The sequence below is a fragment of the Physeter macrocephalus genome, chromosome 20 (assembly GCF_002837175.3).
Source record: "Physeter macrocephalus isolate SW-GA chromosome 20, ASM283717v5, whole genome shotgun sequence".
Lineage (NCBI taxonomy): Eukaryota > Metazoa > Chordata > Mammalia > Artiodactyla > Physeteridae > Physeter > Physeter macrocephalus.
The window spans coordinates 26,089,807-26,114,323 of NC_041233.1; the positions used below are offsets into that span (position 1 = coordinate 26,089,807).

General features: G+C 39.4%; 2 protein-coding genes across 2 annotated transcripts in view; one reads left to right on the forward strand and one right to left on the reverse strand.

The window, feature by feature from the left end:
- Positions 1-24,517, forward strand: part of KAT6B (lysine acetyltransferase 6B) — a 184,803-nt gene that overhangs the window by 29,910 nt on the left and 130,376 nt on the right.
- DUSP29 (dual specificity phosphatase 29) overlaps positions 10,464-24,517 on the reverse strand; it is a 186,341-nt gene continuing 172,287 nt past the window's right edge. Inside the window, exon 5 of the mRNA XM_028481293.2 lies at positions 10,464-10,573. Within this exon, the coding sequence (XP_028337094.1) occupies positions 10,502-10,573 (72 nt within the window). The 3' untranslated portion in view covers positions 10,464-10,501. The remainder of the gene's footprint in view (positions 10,574-24,517) is intronic.

The window sequence follows — 24,517 nt, forward strand, 5'->3', positions numbered from 1 at the left end:
TCTTTTTTCTCCTACATGTACATTTGTTCTATTTAAATAAAAAGCTCTTAGCTATATAATTTTGTATCTTGTTTTCTACATTTAAAACATGTTGTAAACCTTTCCCCATATTCTTATTGATTCTTAAACGTGTGCTTTTATTTTACTTTATTTTTTATTTTTGGCTGCATTGGGTCGTCATTGCTGCGTGTGGGCTTTCTCTAGTTGCGGCGAGCAGGGGCTACTCTTCGTTGCGGTGCGCGGCTCTAGGTGCACGGGCTTCAGTAGTTGTGGCTCACAGGCTCTAGAGCGCAGGCTCAGTAGTTGTGGCTTATGGGCTCTAGAGCACAGGCTCAGTAGTTGTGGCGCACAGGCTTAGTTGCTCCGTGGCATGTGGGATCTTCCCAGACCAGGGCTTGAACCCGTGTCCCCTGGATTGGCAGGTGGATTCTTAACCACTGCGCCATCAGGGAAGTTCCTTGAAGTATGATTTTAAATGGCTGGTAGTATTTCTCATGTCTTTGTTGCTCAACATTTAGGGTGTTCCTGACTTTTTTGCTATTATGGATAATACTGCTACTAAAAATTTGTGTATGCGTGGGTAATTATTTCTTATAGGATAGATTATTAGAGGAGGTATACTGGGGCATAAACATGAATTCTTTTTCTAAGACTTTCGGAACGTATTGTAAAAAGTGTTCCAAAAGGTAGTACCAGTTTATAGTCTTGGGCAGAGTATGAGAGGCCTTGGGCATCTACTTGCTTCCTCACCTGTACTTTTTATCTTGCTAATGTGGTAGAGGGAAGAGTGGCTCCCTCTTACTTTGCTTTGTATTCTTTGATTACGAATGACTTGTTTTTTGTTTAATGGTCATTGCTCAATAGCTGTAGTGTTGCAGTTAGCTCCCCATCCTTCATTCCTATGCCCTGGAGGCAACCATTTTCAACCCTTCAACCATATTTAGTCATTTCTTCTGGAAGTTAGAGTTCCATGTTTTTAAACAGCATTCTTATAATGCTATTTCTTGAATTTCAATTTTAGACATTTTTCTATTGACTTCTTGCCAGGGAAAATAAGGATAAAGGTCTCATACACATATACCCTTCCCTTTCGCATTGTCCTTCTCATCTCAATGTAATTAAGTCTTCATTTTTGTTTAAGTATTTGTATTCAGTGTTTATATTTTTACCAGTATGCAAATATTACTTAGTTGTGCCATGAAGTATACTGTTATCAATTTTTGTGATTTTTTTTTCTTTCTTTTTTTTAGAATATTGTTCTCCATCCTACCATCCTGAGCTCAGAGAAGCATTTACTGATATTTCCTTCTAATTTTTTGTTTGTCTTTAGTGGTGTTATACTTAAATGCTTAAAATCGTCTGCAGTTTTAATTTTGGTTAATGGTGTAAGAACCTCTTGTGTTTTTAGTAGCTGACTGATTGTTCCAGGATCATATAATAAAATTCTTACTTTCCCCACTAATTTATGATGCCTTAAAAAAAATCACATCATAACTTTATATTTATCAGAAAGCTAGATCTCTCTTAATACTCAGCTTCGCTTTTACCTTTGAAAATTTTAATTAAATTAACTTTGCAACTTTTATTTCACTTAACCTCATTTAGCCTGTGGAGCTGTCTCCAGTTTTGCTTTGGAATGTAGGGGAGGAGGGAGGAGGCAAAAGGCAGTGGCCTCATGGTACAGTATTCCCATTTTCAAAGATTTCTGGAATACATGTCACTTGAAATCATTTGCTCCCTAAATTCTGTGGATCTCTAGAGAGTCTTAGCTAGCCCTATTATGTCAGCCTGTGTTTCACTAATTCCTTATGACCATTTTGTGAAACTAAGGTTCAGGGAAGGGTTTATTTTAGCTGATTAGCTCTTGGTGTTTTTTTTTTTTCTTTTTTGGCTGTGTTGGGTCTTCGTTGTTGCACACGGGCTTTCTCTAGTTGCAGCAAGCAGGGGCTACTCTTCATTGTGGTGCGCGGGCTTCTCATTGCGGTGGCTTCTCTTTGTTGCAGAGCACGGGCTCTGGGTGTGCCGGCTTCAGTATTTGCAGCACGCGGGCTCAATAGTTGCGGCACGCTGGCCCTAGAGCATGCGGGCTTCAGTAGTTGTGATGCACAGGCTCTAGGGCACTGGAGCTTCAGTAGTTGTGGCTCGTGGGCTCCAGGACATAGGCTCCGTAGTTGCAGCCCACGGGCTTAGTTGCTCCGTGGCATGTGGGATCTTCCCGGACCAGGGATCGAACCTGTGTCCCCTGAATTGGCAGGCGGATTCTTAACCACTGCGCCACCAGGGAGGTCCAGCTATTGGTTTTAATGACCTAAAAGTGCATTTGTCAGAGATCCTTGCTGTATTAAACCTGACACAGTTGGAAGTGAGTGGGTTTCCTGTTGGGCATGCCTTGACCTGTTGCCCACAGACTCTGTTCCCTACCCTGCCATCTGATCTTTCCAGCTATCTCACTCTCGTTCAGTATTGCCCAAAGGTTTATACTGGGCTGTGAATTTCCTAAATTTACCTCTGTTATTGATCTCTAATTTCATTCCATTGTGGTCAGAGAATGCAGTTTATATGATTTCAGTCATTTTATATTTATTGAGGCTTGCTTTATGCCTAACATATGGTCTGTCCTGAAAAAATGTTCTGAGTGCTATTGAGAAGAATGTATTCTGCTATTGTTGGGTGAAGACATCTGTAGATGTCTGTTAGGTCTAGTTGGTTTGTAGTGCTGTTCAATACTTCTATTTCCTTGCTCATCTTCTGCTTGGTTATTCTATTATTAAAAGTATAATATTGAGGGCTTCAACTGTTATTGCTGAATTGTCTGCTTCTTTCATTATTGTCACTTTTTCTTCATGTCTTTTGAGGCTCTGTTGTTAGGTGCATGTGTATTTATAATTGCTATGTTTTCTTGATACATTGACCTTTTCGTCATTATACAGTGTCCTTTATTTCTTTCAGTAACAATTTTTATGTTAAAATCTTTTTTCTGATAGTAATATAGCCACTTCACCCTTCTTTGGTTATTATTTGCATGGTGTATCTTTTCCATCCTTTTATTTTCAGCTAATTTATGTCTTTGAATCTGAAGTATATCTCTTGTATACAGCATAAACAATGCTGCCATGAACACTTGTGTAAAAGTATTTGTTTGTATCTGTGTTTTCAGTTCTTTTGGGTATATACCTAGAAGTGGAATTGTTGGCTCATAGATAATTCTATGTTTAATTTTTTGAGGAACTCCCTAGTTGCTTTCAACAGTGGCTGCACCATTTTACATTCCTACCAGCAGTGTATGAGGGTTCCAATTTCTCCACATTCTCATCAACACTTGTTATTCTCCCTCTCTTTCTCTTTTTTTCTTTCTTTCTCTCTTTTTCTTGGTAGGCTAATGCTCCATTATATTCCTTTTCAGACTCTTCATGGCTAATTATGCTTGCTTGTTTTCCCATACAGACTTTAGAATCAGCTATTTAATTATTCAAAAGATCTTGTTGTAATTTTATTAGAGTTTTTAGGGCATTCTTCTACTATTGAGTCATACCAAAGAACAGGTGTATCGTTCCATTTTTTTAATCCTTCCATTTTCTATTACTCTATTACTTAAAGTTTTTTATTGTGTAAAATTTTAAGCATATGAAAAATCAAGAACAATGCTCACCCATTACCAGCTCTGACAATAATTGCCTCATGACCACTCCTGTTTATTTATATCCCTACACATTGCCCCACCCCCTGCCACTACTGAATTATTTTGAAGCAAATCCCAGACATACGTCATTTTGTTTATAAATATTTTTGTAATATGACCATTATCATCCATTTAAAGTCTTTTGTATGTGAATGTAAGTGTGTAGAATATAGAGTATGAGTATAGAGTATAGAGTAGCATATACTGAAGGATTTTAACTTTCTGTTAAATTAATTCCTAGATATCTTTTTGGGCTGCTTTGTAAATGGAATCTTCTGTTACACTTTCTAATTGGTTCTTTTCAAAATGCAGGATAGTTATTGATTTTTATATATAGTTTTGTACCTAGCCACCTTACTGAGTTCTTTTCTTATTTATAATAATTTTTAGCTTATTTTGGGTTTTTCAGGCAAGCAATGCTGTGTTGGCAAATAATAATTTTAATTGTATTTCCTCCTTTCTAATTTACATATCTTAAATTTTTCGATTGTCTCTTTTTATTGGCTCTAGTACTTCCTTAATGACGTTAAACAGTACTGGTGATAGTGGATATGTTTTGGGGGAATACTTCAGTATCTCCCAATTAAACACGTTGCTGGCTTATGAATTTGTCATGTTAAAGAAATTTCATCAGGTATAGATTTTTAATTTTATTAAATGTTTTTTCAGCATTTATGGAGATAATGATTTTTTTCCTTTGATCTTTAATATGATTAATTATATGATTAATTATAATAACTGATTTTCTAATATTTAACCATCCTTGCTTTCTGAGTATGAATCCCAGGTGTTCATGGTGTATTATTTGTTTAATGAGTGACATTCCTTTGAATAGTAAATTTTCCTGGCATATTTAAAAATTTCAGTCTTAGTAAATTCACCCACAACATTTTAGAAACAGGTTTATTCAGTAAAGAATAGTTCTTATTAGTAAGCTTATTTTCTGTTGCCCATCCTTTTGTTATGCTCATATTAGGAGCTAGATTGTGTGTGTGTATGTGTGTGTGTGTGTGTGTGTGTGTGTGTGTGTGTGTGTGTGTGTGTGTGTGTGTGAGAGAGAGAGAGAGAGAGAGAGAGAGAGCGAGCAGGAGAAAGAGAGAGTGAACGAGTGCACTTGAGGGAGAGGGGAAGGAGGAAGAGAGATACAACACAATGTTGGTTTTAGAAGCTACGGTATGATAAATTGTAATGCATAATATATCCAAATCTTTGTTGTAGCAAACTATAATATAATAAATTTTTACTAAAACAATTTAAACTAAATATTTTTATCATTAAATTGAAGCCAAATATGTCTAATGGATGAGAGTACTTGAAACATACTGGTGACAGTGTAGTATGATTGAAAGAATATGGGCATTTTAAATTTAAAATTTGCATTTTTTGACTTTTGAGAAGTTATGAAAGTAATATATACCTAATGTCAAAAATTTAAACGTATAAAGTAAAAAGTAAAAGTTGTTCCTCATTGGCCCATCATGATCTTCCCCTAAAATAGCTTTCCAAAGACAACCACAGCTAGTGGATTTGTGTGTATTCTTCCAAGCCCTTTTAAAGCACTTGAACATAAATATCATACATACATTTGTATACATATTTTAACAAAAAATAAATTCATACTTTTGGTAATTTTTGTTCTTTTGAAAAAACATGTTTTTGAATATATAAGAAATGTATTAGCATGTATTCTTGAAAAAGTTCTAATAATAGAAAGAAAACAAGCCCCGTACAAACTCCCTGAGTCTCAGTCATCTCATCTGTAAAATAGGAATAATAAAATATTTTTCATAGGTGTGTCAATTAGGTTTTAGTGAGATAATGCATTTGAGCACCTGACACTGTGCCTATTCAATAAAAGAGATGAGCTAGTTTTTTTTTTTTTTTTTTTTTTTGTGGTATGCGGGCCTCCCTCGGAGCACAGGCTCCGGACGCGCAGGCTCAGCGGCCATGGCCCATGGGCCCAGCCGCTGCGCGGCATGTGGGATCCTCCCAGACCGGGGCGCGAACCCGGTTCCCCTGCATCGGCAGGCGGACGCGCAACCACTGCGCCACCAGGGAAGCCCGAGCTAGTTATTTTGAACATGTATCAGCTCTGGAAAATTTTTGAAGATTAATTATTTTATTTTATTTTTAGCTTTGGAATTTTTAATGAAGCACATTTTGGCATATACCTCTATGTTCTGACAGTGATCTTTTGACTTACTCTGTCCTCTTTCAACGCCTAATCAAAAAAGAGAAGGTCTTAAATATTTTCCTTATAGCTTTGTGTGCTATAAATGTAAGTTTAGTTTAATAGCAGAGGTTAACTTTTTCTTTATAAATTATTTAGATTACTTCTCCCCTACTCCTCTCAAGTTTTTGGTTAGTTCAGTGTTCTTTGGATCCAAGTGTGCCTTCATCACAGTTTTTGCCACTTTCATATACTGTTTATTAGTTATGTTCTTAATATTTTCTTTCATACTGCTCCACTAAAGAGGCATAACAGCCAAGTGCCATGCATGAATTCTGTACTAGAACTGGGGGATAATTAGGTACATTTGAATTTGGACCAGATCTTAGGGCAAATTAAGCCATTAATGTTAATGTTCTTTATGTGATAATGGCATTTTGGTCTTCTAAGATTATCTCCTTATGAGTTAGGAAATGCCTTCTGAACTATTTTGTGGTGAAGTGCCATGCTGGTGCAGCTTACTTTCAAGTGGTTCATCAACAACCATAACAAAAGTATGTGTGTATAAATATATATGTGTGAGTTCAGATAGATACAGGTTTAGATAGAGCTGTGAGGCAAAAATCTTAACAACTGGTGAGTCTAGGTGAAGGGCATACAAACATTCATCATACCTCTTAAACTTTTCTGTAGGCTTGAAATTTTTTAAAAATGTAAATTTGGAAAAATAAATATAATCAGAATGCTCATTAAAAGTTAAATTGCTGGTGGCTCAGTGGTTAAGAATCCACCTGCCAGTGCAGGGGACACGGGTTCGAGCCCTGGTTCAGGAAGATCCCACGTGCCGTGGAGCAACTAAGCCCGTGCACCACAACTACTGAGCCTGTGCTCTAGAGCCCACGCACCACAACTACTGAGCCTGCGTGCCGCAACTACTGAAGCCCACGCACCTAGAGCCCGTGCTCCGCAACAAGAGAAGCCAGTGCAATGAGAAGCCTGCTCACCGCAACTAGAGAGAGCCCACATGCGGCAATGAAGACCCAACGCAGCCAAAAATAAATAAATAAAAATTAAAAAAAAATTAAATTGCCTCACTTTCTTTAATTTGATAAATCTACTGGAAAAGGAAACTTTATCATTACCATAAGTGGAAAATATGTATTCCTCTTCATAAACAGAAGATATATAGTTGTAAAATTATTAAAAATTTTAAAATTAAAATGGGTTTGGATACTGTTATGTGCTGAGGCTCTCAGCTCAGGCCTTGGTCTCTCAAAGGAAGATTAGCAAACATTAGAGAGGCGTTAAAGACATATTAGCACCAACTGAGACTTTCTCCTTAATGAGAAGGTATGAGAGAAAATTGAAAAGGGAACAACAGCTTTCTCACTCCGTGTGATTTAGATCACTTCAAATTATCTTGCATCTCACCTGAAAGCATCTTGAATCCCACACTTTGGGAAATACTACATCCGTTGATTTTAGTGTGGTGTGTCAGAAAGAAAATAAACTTGTATACCGAATTGTTTATAGTGCCCATTATTAGATCTTTGTCTTTAAACCTTCTGTGTTGAATTATCATCATCATCATTATTTGGTAGTTTTGATTGCTACAGAGGCATGTTTAAATGAATGACATCCTGGCCTAAGGCAGATGTCAAATTTTGCAGTCTAAGTCATTACTAGTTTCTTGCTCTGAAGTTGCTCTTGTAGTTGGGGTTTTTCTGTTTTTTTGTTTTCTTTTGTTTTGTTTTTCTTTCTCTCTTTCTTTTCTTCCATGCTACATTGTTCCTGCTGTTATTTGGAAGCCAGTAGGTCGCTTTGCGTCTTGAACAATGAAAGGATCCAGATCGTGTCTGTCTCACATTATCTTATCCCAGTACAAGACTCAGTTGAATAAAACATATTACCCATCTGGCCTGGAAATCTCAGTGGCACTTAAAATAACTTACCAACAAGTTGTTGGATCATGGTATCCTGAAATTTTTCAGAAAGTTCAGCTTCTTTGTAGCTGTTGCTAAGAGAGAAACATCATAGACATGAGGGACACGAGGAAATGTCTGCACACTGCCAGTTGTTTTATAGGCATTTGGCTCTGCCGCTTTGCAGATGGTTAGACTCTGGGTGGTGGGTAAATGTGTGCCGATTATCTTATTGAATTAAGGTAACCTTTTGTCATTCATTGAATTCTGCAGACCAGTTGGTCAGTGAGCAGCTGCTCTGTGTGGCTTGGTTTGGGTTTGGAAGCACACAAAGGCTATCTTAAAGGGTGGTCAGTCTAATCCAGGTATTCAACAAAGCAAGAGTGAAAGCCTTCTTCCTCCTTTGATACTGGTTTCTGTTCTGACGGAAGCAAATGAACAAAAACGTTTTTACTTCGTGCTCAATTAACTAAATGATTTAAAGCAGTGGTTTATTGAGTGTTTGGATGAATGCATTTTTTAACCTAATGTTCTAAGTTGAAGAAAATATACTATCATAATATTTGATGTTAGAAGCATACTAGCTTTATGGCAGAGTCTGTTTGAAGAGGCATGATAGACTAATGGAGTTGTTGTCTTTTTAGTTTATTTTCACAGATATCCTGGAAACTAAAAGCATGCCTTAGCGATATCATCTCTTAGCAAATTCCAGCTGTATAATTTTTGTAGGGCTATTTTGTTTTGAATCTGCCGTATTTTTATATGGATTCTATCTCAGTTTCTGGAAACTGTTTCAGGAGGCTTCATTTTTAATAAAGGGTTTCTAAATTGTTTTTAGTAAATTGCCAAAATTGTGTGGCTCATTTCTCCTTTAGGAAAACTTTTCTTGGACTCATCTTTTTGGCTTTACTCAGAGTACAGTGTAGGGGGTCTCAGAGAAAATGACTGTGGCCACTGGTTGATTTCCTTATTATCAAAGAGAAGTCATTTAACAGTGATTGATGAAGAGCCATCTGATTTCTCTAGTTTGGTCATCTGTTGGGCCTGGGAGACTTTTGATTCAAAGCCCACTTTTTATTTGGATTTATACGCTAGTAATGATCATAATGTCTATCAACATTTATTAAGCACATATTCTGTGCTGGGCTTTGGGCTTGGTTCTTTACATATGCTCTTTCATTTTATCCTGTCAACAGCTTTATGAGGTGGATCTCATTAGCTCCCTCTCAGAGGTGATAAGACAGTCTCCCAGGGAGGGTAAGTAACTCGTCCAGTGCCACACAGGTCATTAGTGTGTGGGCCATACTGCAGTACAGGGCTCTCAGCCTCCAAGGCTCCTGCTCTGTTCTTCCATGCTGCTATTTTAATGAAGATCTAAGCCACAGATTTTCCATCAAGCTTAAGAGTAAACAAAAAGTTCTCCTTTAAGGCTTCAGATTCTATGTCTGTGCTTGTCTTAATTATTGTAAAAATAATATAACAACATTAAAGAAAAATTTTGAAGTGTGAACATTGTCCATAACCTTGCCACCCTAACACAACCATTTTGTTTTGTATTTTCTCTTCCAGATTAGTCTCTGTGCATGTCCTTTTATATAACTATAATCAAAGCATATCCACAGCTATATATTCTGCTTTTTAAAAAACATACTATTCATAAATATTTTTGATTGTAAATGTCATTCTTTAAAAAGTCTTTTCCTAATCTCTTTGAACCTCCCAGTCCAAATGAAGTCCCTTTAGTAATTCCAGCAAAGTACCCTATACTTTCTCTTATTAGCACTTATTACAGTTTATAATTATATATTTATTTGTCTGGTTATTATTTAACTTCAGTTGTCCCCTCTAGATTGAAGAGCTCCATGAAGATGGAGGCCTGGTCTCTTTGATCACCTCTGTTGAGTGAGTGCAAGGAATTATGTTATTTATTAGCTAAAGTTAAGTTTCCATTTGTCTGTTACTCTATTGCAGAAACATACAATCTGTCCAGAAACAGCTGGACAGATTTTGACCAAACTTGGAGGGTTTTGGGAGAGTGTGTTTAGGATGATCAGGAGCCATGTGCCATGTGTTTTCGGATCCTGTGTCTGAGGTAATATACAGAGATTTAAGAAATGAGACCTAAATCGAAAGTCCTAAGGGCAGATTATTGGCAATTGCAGCCTGTGGTTTGCATTTTAGAGTTGAGTAGCTTCTCACTTGGGCTACTCCATTTCTTGATCTAGGTTGAGAGGCAAGAAGAATCTCTTTATTTATTGATGACCAGTGAATCTCACAATCACATATTGGCTAATTTCAAATAGATCCGTTTGATCTTTTCATTTTCACTTTCCTTCTTTAAACATACATTGTCTGTTGAAAGAGATGATTTTAATTGCCATTTCTCTTCTGTGAAACACTTTTGTGAGCTAATGAAACAAATTAAACAATACAGGTGTTTATAGTACAAAAGACATGATCTATCAATGTCTGAGGCTAGAATTTGGTTAAAAGAAGAGACTTTGATACTGTACAGCACAGGGAACTATATTCAATATCCCGTGATAAACCATAATGGAAAAGAATATGTATGTATAACTGAATCACTTTGCTATACAGTAGAAATTAACACATCATAAATCAACTATACTTCAATAAAATAAATAAATAAAAGAAGAGACTCTGTGTGTTATACATAACCCTGTGAGATCTATAGTGATTATTAGGAAGGTCAAAAATAAATTAGGTACTTCAGATCTGTAAGCAAGCCAACTGCCCGGTGATAATAAAATTCTTGACAAGGTCATCTGTAGACATCTGCACCTGGAAAAAAGTCAAAAGAGTCAAATAAAAACAGTTCGTTTTCAATCTCTGACATTTTAAAAACCAGTTTTGAATTTAGGGTAGAAGATTGCCCTTTGAGTCTTCGGAGAACAAGTGGAAACTGGAGTCCGTGTCCCAGCCACCGCCCTCTTTGGTTCTGCGGGCTGTGTTCTGGGCAGGCTCTGCTGCCGGAGCCCTGTTGTTTCTCCTGCAGGCTCGCCCCGCTCCTCCAGCTCCCGCAGAGGATTCTTCAGTCCTTCCTCTCTCCTTCCCACCATCCCATGCCATCTCACTCCACGTAGCAGACTGTTTGCCAAATAACCACATGCTCTGGAACCTGTGCTGGATGTTAAACCAATAATTAGACGTGCCTCCTGTCCTGGACATGTCAATACACGGCCACGTGTGTCAAGCCGAGGCCAGAGCCAGCAGCACAAGAAGAAAACTACCACTAATGTTCATTAGCAGAGGATACACTCCTCAAATAGCCTTATGTTACATACAGGCCTTCGCCTCCTAGCAGACCTTTCACCTCCTCTTGGACAGTCTCCTGGCCTCCTCTGAGCCGCTGTAGCACCGTGATCTTTATTGTCCATCCTGCTCCTTGGCACTCTCTGTAACTCTTCAGTTCTGTGGGCCCTGACATTCTAGGCTGGCTGTCAGTTCCTTGGAGATTGAGACTAGAGCTTAAATTGATATCCTCCATGCTGCCTACCACAGGGACATACTTAATTCAATTAAGAAATCATAGAGTCTCAAGGTTGAAAGAGACCTTGTGAGTCGTGGAGCTGAGCCTGTGCTTGAATCGCTTCCGCAGAATCCTCCCAAGTGGTCGTGCAGCCTCTGTTCCCACCACTCCTAGGATGGAGCCCCTGTGCCCAGAGGCAGCTTTTGTCTCTGCTTTCTGTTGGCATCTACTTGCATATTTTGAGCTGCTCTCTGCTCTGGGTCCAAAGAGGGCTGAACAAGAGTGAGACAGGAACTGTTGAGAGCCTGGTCTGTGCCAGACATGAAGCCGGGCATCTCACTTAGGCTGTTGTTAGGAAGTGATCATTTACTGTTGCTCAGCTGTGTGCCATAATTCACTGCCTCCTCACCTCTATTCAGGAGGCTGTTTTCTTTGTAGTTTTTTTTTTTTTCTTTGTAGTTTTAAAGGACCTGCCACCCAGTATCTTTCTTGCGGCATCCTCTCCTCTCAGATGGACTAAGTTAAGCATTATCCTTAACTTTAGTAACTATCCATTACTAGACGTATGAGGAAATTGAGGCCCAGAGAGAGTTAGGGCCACACAGATGGGCGGCCAACCCTGTCTTCTGACTTCAGAGCCAGGCCTTTCTCTAGAACGCTGTGGGCTTCCTCTTTCAAGCTGAGGACATGAGTCTTTCTAGCACTTGAAACTACCTCATTCTGGCCTGCTAAACCATCTTGCCGTCTTTGGTCTTGGTAACCTTCACAGTGCTTACCTGAGGATGAGCGTTCATGTTGACCGCACCCTGGCTGTGCCCACATGCTGTGTTGTCCCTTGGAAGAGAAAGGGTCTCACTGACGTGTCCCTTTCAGTGTGCAGCCTCACACAGCAAAGTCTTAACAAGGCCACTTTTTAAAAAATTTTATTATTATGTAAAAAAACCTTTTTTTTTTAATGTTTCATTTTTTGGCTGCACTGCACAGCACGTGGGATCCTTGTTCCCTGACCAGGGATTGAACCCGCGGCCCCTGCATTGGAAGCGCGGACCCCTAACCAGTGGACTGCCAGGGAAGCCCCCTACTTTTTTTTTTTCACTTTTTTTAAAAAAGCAATTTGTCTATTTATTCTTTCATTTATTCACTCAAAAATATTTATTGTCTACTCTGAGCCAACCACTGTTCTCAGAGACACCCCTCCTTTCACGGAATTTATATTCTAGTGGGAGAAGTAATGATAAGCAAATAAACCAACAAGGTAGGGACTTCCCTGGTGGTGCAGTGGTTAAGAATCTGCCTGCCAATGCTGGGGACATGGGTTCGAGCCCTAGTCCAGGAAGATCCCACATGCCACGGAGCAACTAAGCCTGTGCACCACAACTACTGAGCCTGTGCTCTAGAGCCCGTGAGCCACAACTATTGAGTCTACACACCACAACTACTGAGCCTGTGCTCTAGAGCCCGTGAGCCACAGCTATTGAGTCTACACACCACAACTACTGAAGCCCACGCGCCTAGAGCCCGTGTTCTGCAACAAGAGAAGCCACTGCAATGAGAAGCCCGCGCACCACAACGAAGAGTAGCGCCTGCTCACCGCAACTAGAGAAAGCCCGCATGCAACAACGAAGACCCAATGCAGCCCCCCAGAAAAACCCCAAAAAACAGCAAGGTAATTACAGGCTGTGTTAAGTGACAGGAAAGAAATCAAGAGTGAAGTGAGAGAGAGAAAAGCCAAGGATGTGACTGTAGACATTGTGCTCTGGAAAGTCCCTGAGGAGAGAAGAAAAGATGAGGAAGGGTCAGCTGTGGAAAGAGCTGAGGGGCTCAGGGAGGGAGGGGTCCTCCCTTGTGTTTGAGGAAGAAAAAGGCAGCTCCTGTAGCTGTAGCAGAGAGAACCAGAGCAGCAGAGAGTTTAAAGTTGGGGAACAATAGGATCTGGTTTGTGTTTTTAAAATCACCAAGAGACAGGACAACTAAATGAGATGTGTGACCCTGGATGTTACTCTAAAGGACAGTGTTGGGATAAATGGCAGAATTGGAATATGGCCTGCCTATTAGATAATAGTATTGTATCAATGTTAAATTTCCTGAATTTGATAACGCCTTGTGGTTATGAAAAGAATGTCCTTGTTCTTAAGAGGGGGGAAGAGTTGTGATCTTTGCAGCTTATTCTCAAATGGTTCAGAAAAAAAAAGGAGGAATAGAAGACGGCAGATTGTCTGAGGGCATATGGGTGTTTATTGTAATATTCTTGCTACTTTTCTGTAGGTTTGAGTTTTTTTTCCAAAACTAAAACTTTAAAGGTCTCTGAAGCTGCTGTGTGTGGGAGGAATTACAGGCGGCCAGAGGAGGGGTAGGCAGGCCTGGGAGGAGGCTGTGGGATGATGGAGGCATGGTCTGGGGGGTGACAGTGGGAATGGAGAGAAGAGGACAGGTCTGAAATGTGTTCTGGAGGTAGAACTAACGGAACTGGCTGATGGAGTGGATGTGGTGGCCGGGGGAAGAGCAGGAGGTAGAAATTGCCCCCTTATGGTGACAGACTGAATTCCAAAAGAATCTTCTCCTTCCCAAGGTGCTCTCACCCCCAATCCGTTCTACTCAAGGCAGCCACTCTATGAATAGTTAACACAGCGATTTAACACACCCCACGGGTGAGGTGAGGCTCAGGGATGTGAAGTGACTCATTTGAAGTTGTCAGGTATAGGCAGAGATCTTACTCTCTTTACCCAGAAGACCAAAATAATAGGCATGAGTTTAGTGTTCTTCAAACTGAATTCTGCCCCATTAGTTGGTTGGGAAATCAATGTAGTAGTTGCTAGCAGCATTAAAAAAGAAGAGAAAAGAAACATTATAGCATGCCCCACTTGGAAAGGATAAGTAATGTTTCATGAAGCTTCTGTTTTAGTTAAATATGCACATAGGTATATTCTAGGTCACGATGTAAAATGTGTTATTTACTTTGAATTACCATTGAAAGTTGGAAAGCCATGCACAGGATTATTGTCAACAGGTCTTGCAATCCCCATTAGAATAAGAGAGCAAAAGATAAATTCACTTGGGTGGCTACTGTTGGCTCTCCTGTGTTGTTTATTTCCTTAATGATCGATGGGTTGTAAGTCAGTGTTTTCTCAGTTGACTTCATAGTCATCCTCTCCTTCCAGTCTTCTAGTCAATAAACATTGAGTGCCTGCTGTGTGCCAGGCACTGTTTTAGGCAACAGCAGTGAGCAGAACAGACCTGACCCTCAAGGAGCTTACCTTTAAACATGTTACCAAGTGAAACCTTAAGATTCCTTCAGGTTTTGGAGTGATAGGTGCTCTAAAGATTTAGGAGGACTGATCTGGGAAGGCCTCTCTGAGAAGGTGACATTTGAGTTCAGACCCGATTGAAACTGAAGATGCAGCTTTGCTTCAGGGAAGAGTGTCCCAAGCAGAAGCAGCAGCCCAGGCAAAAGCCCTGAGTTGGAGGGACGGAAATGTGGCAAGGGGATCCAGGGAGAGTGGAAGGAGAGGAGGTGAGATTTAGGACATTTTTTTTGGAGATGAAGCTAACAAGACCTACCCACTATATAGCACAGGGAACTATATTTAATATCATGTGATAAACCATAATGGAAAAGAATATGAAAAAGTATATCTATATCTATATCTGAATCACTTTGTGTACAGCAAAAATTAACCCAACATTGTAAATCAACTATACTTCAATAAAATTAAAAAACAAAAAAGCTAACAGGACCAAATAATGGATTGGATGTAGAATGTGGAGGGAGGGGATGCAGGGATGAATCTAGGTGGATGATGGAGCCATTTACTGGTAGGGAAGGCTGGAGGCTGATGTAGAAACGTGATTGTAGAGAAAAAGAAATCAGTAGTTCTGGGCATGAGTTTCAGAGGCCTATTGGACATACAAGTGGAGACCCAGGGTGGTCAGTTGGATGATCAAAGTCTTAGGTATGAGTCTGAACTGGAGAATTTGAGAGCCATCAGTATATAGCTGGTATTTAAAGGACTGAGACTGGATGAGCTTCCGGGGGTGGAGGGTTGAATGGGAGGGGTGGGGGGGGTGGGCTGGGAGTGTGGATCAGAAGAGCAGAGGCTCTGGGGCCAGAGCCTCAGAGCAATTAAGGGAAAGAAGGAGGAAAGTTAGGTGGGTGCCTAGAGAAGAAGTTTTGTGGAGAGGGAGGGGAGGGCCCAATATCAATTTATGTAGTGTTGATTCCCCATTTTTGAGCTCTGGACCTATTAGCAGTAAGTGAATTTCCTTCTCTGTGTGAGATATATGTGCTTTTAAATTTTTTATTTGATAAATTGGGGAGAATAGTACTCATTTCACAGAGCTGTTCGGTAAATTAAATTAGTTAATACAGAGTGCTTCAAACAATCCCTGGCACATAATAAGAACTCAATAACTCTTCGGTGCTTGTTGCAGTGGTGCTTATTATACGAAATCAGTTCAGGTTTAAGGTCTAGATTCCAGATTAGTATAGAGGTAAATAGTAGCAATAGTGGCTGTTCATCTGTGTATGCGGTGTGATAATCAATTTTGTCTAGCTGGTTCTCTGAGTAGCATATTAAAGCAGTCTTGAACAATGAGGGGACCCTGTTAGTGCATTACCAGTAAATGGTGATATCAAGTGACCCTAAAATCAAAGTAATGGAAAATTGTCTTCCTTTTTCTCAAACATTTAATTTGTTGTTTCTTCATCACACATCATCATCCTTCCATACTTTCAAGGTCAGGGGGAGATATTAATTTTTACTGTACTGTTACATTGTCACACAAATTATCATCTGAAGGACCTTCTTAGATTTGACAAATGAAATCTCAGGAGGAACTTGTTAAACCAATAAAATTCAAAATTCTAATTCTTGCTGCTTTCTAGTATGCACCATTTTATTCATCTCAAACATACAAATTCAAGCATCCTATAAGGCAAGTAGATTCCTTTTTAATTTGGGGTTCTATATACAGAATTTTATGATCATGAAATTTTTAAACCAAGAAGGGAACAAATATTTACAGTTGCAACTTCACGTCAGCTTTGCCCACTATTTGAAGAGCTCTGAAAATGGAAATGTATCTCCCGTTTTTTCACTATGGCAGTAGAAAATTAGGCTTCAGCTTCTTAGGAGCATGTCTGCTCTGTTATGTATGGAATGTGGAAGGTACATAGAAGTGTTCCTTCTTTGTGACTGACATTACTTTTTTTCATGCAAAGGTTTGTTTTATTAAAACCTAATCTTTGCTTTTGTGTGTGTGTGCTTTTCGTGGTACTATTTCTCAGTCATCTCCAAGTACTAAGGCAAAATTTTATTTTGAGGAGTTATTGCTTTGGTAATTATCATACAGAATTATTTCTCAATTTAGGTAGGCCTTTTATTCCAAGGCAAAATTAAGCCAACCACAAGGGTTTCTGGGAGCAGAATAATGTAGTGTTAAGGTGTCGTGTGTCAGTGTGGGCAGTCTAATGCTTTACAGAAGAAGATTTTTTTTTTTTTTTTTTTTTTTTTTTTTTTTTTTTTTTTGCGGTACGCGGGCCTCTCACTGTTGTGGCCTCTCCCGTTGCGGAGCACAGGCTCCGGACGCACAGGCTCAGTGGCCATGGCTCGCGGGCCCAGCCGTTCCGCAGCATGTGGGATCTTCCCGGATCGGGGCACGAACCCGTGCCCCCTGCATCGGCAGGCGGACTCTCAGCCACTGCGCCACCAGGGAAGCCCAGAAGAAGATTTTTAATGATGCTTAAATATGTGGTGGTTTAAAGATCCCAGTTGAAATGAAGAAGCTCATTAAAATGCATTGAAATAATTTAGAAAAGGGGGGATGCTTTTGCCAAGATTTGAGACATATATACTTTTTTCCAAGGTTTTACTATGGTTTTGATGAGGCAGAAAGTGACTTTGCCTAATTTCACCTTTATACATGGTGGTTATACCATGCCTGGATCCAAGAATGATTTTAGGTGACTTAGGTGATTAAAATATATTTAATATACTAATCTTTTTTCCAAGGCATCAAAAATAATTAAGACATAAGACTAGATAAACGCTATGTCTAGAATGAATAATTTAGTTCTAAACATCCCAAAAACTAAGGGGAAAGCGAGATGTGGTTTATAAGATTCTCATTGTCTGATATGGAAGCATAGAAGTTTGAGGAGAGAGAATGTTTTTCCAGCTTTTTCTGAATTTAAGGGTAATTTGTTTTGGATTCTAATCCTTTATAATCAACAATGAGTAATAACACTGACAGTCTTTCTTCCCACTCTTTTCTCTCCTCTCCCTGCAAAGGGAAATACCTGATTGTAAAACTAATGCATGTTGGTTGTACAAAAAGAAAAAGTTAAAACAAATAAAAAATACATGTACTGAAATGAAGCTTCCCTGAATGACACCAAACCTCTGTCCGAGTAGACATTTCTCATTTCTCAGTTCACAGAAAGGGATGGCATTAAATCACAACTCAATAGAGATATTTTTGTAAGGAGCTGTGATGATGTTGAGTTTAGCAAACATTTATTGGGCATCTGAGATTTGCCAGTGTTAGGGATACGGAAATGATTAAGACAGCACTCTTTCCCTTAAGAAGCTCAAGGTTAAATGGGGTTCACTCAGTCAGTGACCCATCAAATATTTTATATCCATTCATTTGCTGAGTACCTATTATGGGTATAGTATGTAGTGGTCAACCAAGGAGAGTCTAGTGGGGTGCCTCAGTAACTAACCATACAACTAATGCTAATGCTGTGTGCTAAGTAACTGGGCTTGGCATGAATAAGTTACCCTGAGAGCACAAAGAAGGAGAAGTTTGTTTTGCTGGGGAAGGCTTTGCAGAGGGAGGAACTTTTAGGTTGAGATTTAGTGTCAGAGTGCACCCGACAGCCCAAAAGTGGGGATGGCATTCTAGGCAGAGGGCATAGCGAGCCCAGAGTGTGATCCCGGAGGTGTGATCCAGAATGCATGTTTGGGCAACGGATAAGAAGCAGATGGCTGAACAGAGTGTATGGCTCAGAGTAGGGGAAGTGTGAGGGAAGATGAGGCTGCGAGGATGGTAGAGCTGTGTCCAGTGAAGAAATTTGGACTTTATTCTGTCAGTAGGCTTTTAAGCAGAGGAGGAGAGATTTATATTTTAGATACATAACAGGTGGAAGTGTGAGACACGACTGTGGGGCAGAGATTGGAGGCAGGGAGTGATGTGTAATTGAGGTAAAGGAGAAGCGAGGTCTTGGGTGTGGAGCAGTATCTGTGGGTGGAGAGGACACACCAAAGTGTGTCGGGACATTTCTAGTCTGTTGTGTGGGATGAGGGAGAGGAGTCTGGGGGATGATGGTTGCTGAGGAGAGGACAGGCTTCTGGGAATACCGACATTCAAGGATTAGCCCGAGAAGGGGGCCTGGTCTTCATTTTATTGAGTATTTTGAGCAATTTTACTTTTCATTTTCTTCTTGGTAAGTAATAATTGTATTAGTAGATATCTCAACAGACTATTTTATCCACAAGATACCTTATTATCTAATATATACATAAATATATAAATCTTTACAGGTAAAGCCTCTTTATAATAAAATCAAACTTGTTTAAACCTTTTTTTTTTTTTTTTTTTAAAGAACTCATGATGAAGTTATATGTGCCACTGTGTGGAGCCTCATCTTGTCCTCTCCTTCATTTCAGCAGACTGGTGTATTTTTCAAAGCACCCAGTCCATCCCTTACATCCCTGGGGCAGAGGCAGAGAGTCTTTGGGCTGGTGCTAGGTCTCAATCCTGGCTCCTCTGCCTTCTAACTGAGTGACTTCGGGCCTTTCACTTCATCTCTGAGCCTTAGTCTTCTCATCTGTGAAGTGGAAAGATTAGTATCTGTTGAAGCTTTAAAAGAAAAAGCATTTATTGATTCAAAACGGAATATTTCCAAGAAAGCTACATGACACTTTGAAGAGGCCATTTTTATGTTGTAGACTTGACATTCACACCTATTTCCTGACCACAAAACAAACTATTAACCTTTCAGCTTTAAAACATTTACCTAGTTGTATACCCAGCAAACACACCCATCCCAGGTCTGATCCAAGCCTTGCTCAGTCCCTGAGCTTTTTTTTTTTTTTTAATAAAATATACATATCTGGTATAAAAAATGAGAACAATTCACTTTTTAAAGTTGTTTCTCATGACTTCCTTTAAGCCTGGAGTGGCCTGCTGACTCTTTCTTAAGAAGTTTCACAAATAGTTCAAGTGAGGGGTAGTAGATAATGGATAGTAGAAACCTTAAGTGGAGGTTGAACAGGCAGGGGTTCTTTGTCTCTTGCAGCAGCCAGGGGTGGGCGCTCCAAGGCTGCCATGGTGCTATGATGCCGCCAGGACTCAGGGTCTTTGCATCTTACTACTTCACCATCCTTAGCGTTGAGGCCTTCCTGACGCTCTTCTCATTCTTACAACACAGCTTCTTCATGTCTAGACATCACTGTTTTGTTCCAGCCAGGAAAAGAGGGAAAGGGCCAGAGGTAGCAGCAAAAGCTTTCTCCTGGTGAGGCTTTTCCTTTCTGTTCAGGAAATGAGGCACCCTGTCCTCCACCAGGGTCCTCTGCTTATATTTCATTACCTTGAGCTCAGTCACATGGCTGTCACTAGCTGCAGGTACTCTGGGAGATCAAGAACTTAGCTTTCTAGCCTCTTTGGTTAGAAGGCAAAGGAAAAGATGGTGAGAATAAGTTTGCATCGGTCAATCTACACAGTATCTGCCCTCATTAGGGAAACATTATTTTGGTGTAGATACAAACTTCAGGGTCTTATGTAGGGTGATCAACTGTCCTTTTTTGCCTGGGACTGAGAAATTTGGAATGCAGGGCTTTCAGTACTATAGCCTGGACAGTCCTAGGAAAGCCAGGGTGGTTGTCACCCTAGTCTTACCATATTCTCTTTGGTCTAAAAATGTGGAAGTAAGTTATCTCTTGAGGATGAAACCGCCTTGACTGGGCTTACAAAGATTGAAAGGCAGCTTAATAATTTCATTTTAATAATAATTTAATAATATCAAATGGTTATTTAATTATAAATTATATAAAATAATTGTTAAATAATAATTTACAATGAGAAATAAGTGATATTGGATCCGTGGAGTATACTGGAAGCAGAAGCTGCTTAGTGCATGTGAGGTTTGGACAAAGGGTCTTAGGGCTGCAATGTTACTCAAACCTAGGGGGCTCTGCTCACAGCATCCCGGGGAGAATTCTGTAGCGCCAGTGCTGCTCAGAAAAGCCTTTCCAAAGGGACCAAGCTCAGGGTTCCTTGTCTGTCTGCTGGTGAAGCTTCTCCTCTGGACACTGCCATTTTTGTTTCTTCCCCCTTTCTGAGCTTCTGTTGCTGACAAGTCTCCCCTTCTGATGGACAGTCTTTGGATATGTTATTGTCTTCAGGCAAATCTTTTTTCAAAAGTTGAGGTATAATTCACATATCCTAAAGTTCACCTTAAAGTGTACAAGTTCATTGGTTTTATTAGTATATTCACAAAGTCATGCAACCTTCACCACTATCTAATTCCAGAACATTTTCATTACCCCAAAATGAAACTCTGTGCTCACTCACAGTCACTGTCCATTCCCTGCTTCCCTCAGCCCCTGGCAACCACTAGTCTATGTTCTGGTGCTATGGGATTTGCCTCTTCTGGACATTGCATTTAAATGCAGTCATACAGTATGTGGCCACTTTTGTGTCGGCTTCTTTCACTTAGCATAATGTTTTCAAGTTCATTCAAGTTAGCATGTAGCAGTAGTTCATTCCTTTTAAATGCTGAATAACATTCCACTGTATGGATATACCATATTTTGTTTATCCATTTATAAGTTGGTAGACATTTAGGTTGTTTCTACTTTGTGGCTATTTTGAATAATAATGCTTTGAACATTTGTGTACAAGTTTTTGGGTGGACGCATGTTTTCAAATCTCTTGAAATATACCTACATTCTCCCAGAATATACCTAGAAGTAGAATTGCTGGGTCTTCAGGCAGATCTTACTCTGATTCTTTAAGGATACTCTTGTATAGCTTATAGTTTGATTCTCACTGGACAGCATTAGTTTTCCAAGATTTGGGGGTAGATTTACATCAGAATTACCCTCATTGATTCTCTCCACTTCGGCCGTAGGGTTATTGTGAGGCTTTTCTGAGATAAACCTGTATAAAGTGAGATGCTGGCCCATAGCTGCACATCACTCAGTTCTGGCATGTCCATTGCCCTATGCGTCCCACCTTTGCCTTCTAGCCACCTTCAGACACCCCAGACCTTCTGTTCTCTGTCTTCTTTCCTTCTGTCAAAACACAGGAATCTGATATCATTCACTGATACCTTTGCTTGATTGACTGATGATACTGAAAACAATTGTATGTTATCTCAGGCATAATTTACATGTTAAACCCTGTGTTGCAGGCATATGCCAGCTATAGCTAGCACATGGGTGGGGGTGGAGTTTTAGACACCAGAGGTCCTCCTGTCACCCAGGCTTCCTGCTGAGGTTGACCTTGAAAGTAGTCTTAATGTAGATAGACCCTTGGTGGGTGACCTGGGGTGAGAGAGTAGGATTGGAAAGACCTTCTCTTCCTTCCCCACTCCTTTATCTGTGCTGAGACCCAGACCGGATGTGTCTGCTGGGGCTGCCGGAATCCTCCTCTTCACCTCACTTAGAGCCTGGAGCTCTGCCCCATCTTCAAGATTTCCTCTACCGTCCTCCCTTCCCTGTTCAAACATAGATTCCTCTTATTTCTCCTCTTGCTGGTTAAAGTAATCTGGCTGACTGCCTCATTTACTTAACCTCATCCTCAAACTGTCTGATTCATATTTTATATTTTCTTACATGTTTAACTTTTAGTTAATATTTAATGATAATTTCATTCTGCAGCCATCCTCTTATCTGATAGCCTGGAACTCATGCCTGGGCCTCTCAATTCTAGCCTCTGATAATTAAGTTTTTTAAAAAAGAAGTGTGATATTCAGACATATTCTCTTATTAGTAAAGGTATTACTGAACATGAGGCTAATGCCATGCATCTATAACAAGCTGTTCCACTCTGTGAATACTAATGTAATTTAGAGAGAAACCTTTCTTTGTTAAAGACTTCTTCTCCGTGGGCCACATGTTTCCAGACTGATTTCATAGTAATCTGTGGTTTTTTAGGTATGTCAATAGAGATGCTATAGCCAGCATGCTGGGATTCTGTTAGATAAACATTTTGTAAGATTGCTTACTTTTAAAAATTGTCTTTGTTTAAAAAGTTAATTTCTTCCCTAATGTCCCAGTAAAGAAATTTTTTAGTAAATCTGATAAATCGCGGTTAAAACATTTTGGTTTTTAATGTTTTAAACCTTTTAAACCTCTTTTCTGAAGGTTGATATATTAATGCTTTTTTTGGTCCACCTACTTCTTTCTGAATTTTAAGAAATCTGTACCAGAATCTGTAACATGCTTATAATATACTTTTGATGATCATATGTATTTTCTTTATTAAAAACAGCTACTAAAAAATTCAGTGAATGATAGTGTGCATATGGTAACGTATTCCTCATTTATACACTTTTGAGAGAGTGACTCATGCAGTGTTTTTGCTTGAGTTTCTGAGAGTTTATAAAAAGATTACAAACAGTTGGCAATGGAATTGAAATAATGGATGTGTAAAATGGGAGAGAACATTGTTTCTCATCTGTTTCTCTCTTACCTAGATGAAATTTTAGCCTCTTAAAATTTTCCAGTGAAGTCAAGGTCAGTATTGTGAGCCCAGTATGGTTCTACCCATCATGGTCTAAGGATTTCCTGTCTTGTCGAAGAACATGTATATTCCCAAAGGAGAAAATACAGTTGTATTTCATGATGATAAATAGCTCTTTAAGGACAAAGGAGTCAGGTATAAAAGGATGATCACTGTTTTAGGACTATGACATGCTGTGACAGGAAACAGGAGATGAAAGTTAAAGCTCCCAATTGTTGGCTGCCTGTGAGATCTCCAGCTGCCCTCCTGGCAGTATTTTAGGGATATATTTCCTTTGACCTTCTGTTAGTAGGAAATCACTGGACTTAGGATCCAGCAGAAAACTGACCTGAAAAGAGTCGAGTTGTTTGAGTGGTCCTTAAGGTAGAGTACATCTTAGTAAGAAGTGGTAAATGACCTTGGGTGGTAAGTAAAGCTCAATTTCTTAGACAGGGTGGTGGACAGCCCAATGAGAGTGTGACAAATAGATACTGAAAATGTGTAAAATTCAGTCTAACATACTGTTTTATACCTTGACTCTTCTGGATAAGTTGTTGTCTTTTACCTTCAGGCCTCCTGTTTTGTGCATCATTATCCACCTTGGCTTTGATTTTTTTTTTTTTTTTTTTTTCCCATTGTGCACTTATTATCCCTCTTATTGATTCACTGTGGGAGAAAACTTTTCTGTCAAAGTGATGTGGCTTTGATGCCTGGGCCTTTTACCTTGAAGACTTAATGTTGCTAGAAGTCTACAGAAGACATAGAAGATCACTTTTCTCTAACTCCCTATGTGGATATTTTATTTGTTAAGGAAAGTTGGCATTTAGTGGGGAGGTGGTGAGGGGATGACCCACGTAGTAGAGGCTTTCTTTGTTCTAATTTACATACTTAACATATTCCTGGCAACCTTTCTTCTAGCTTCAAATTCTGAGCTCTTAGAGGACTTTGATATTTTGGTTTTGTATGCATATGTGTTGGAATCCCTGGGTTGAAAAATTTCTAGATGTTTGCACACTCCACTCAGCCTAGGACATTAAGGGTTATGTAAAAATTAGTTCCCTAAATGACCATTAACTAGAAATTTTATCTGTCCAGAGAGAGGATTCCTGTAACTTCAAGTATGCATTGCCCTCTGCCTAGCATATTAACTTTGGCAACCAGAGAAAGATGAGAATTATGCTGTTTTTAAATTATTCATTGTGATGAGACAAATCTATTATTATAAAGCTCTACTCATCAGTGAGAGTGTTTCCTTCTGTTGCTTTAATTAAAGGAGTGGTGGTATTTTTAAATTTAATTATGGCAGTTTGATGATCTGATACTTACTGGCTGCAAGCTAAGAATTCTTCGGATTTTCAAGATTTGTATTGCATCTAGTGTGGTGCTGACTAAAAGAATGATGGAAATGTTCTATATCTACACTGTCCAATGTGGTAACCACATGTGGCTGTTGAGTATTTAAATGTGGCTAGCAAGACCGAAGAGTTAAATTTTACGTTTTCTTTAAAATTAAATAGTCACATGTGGTT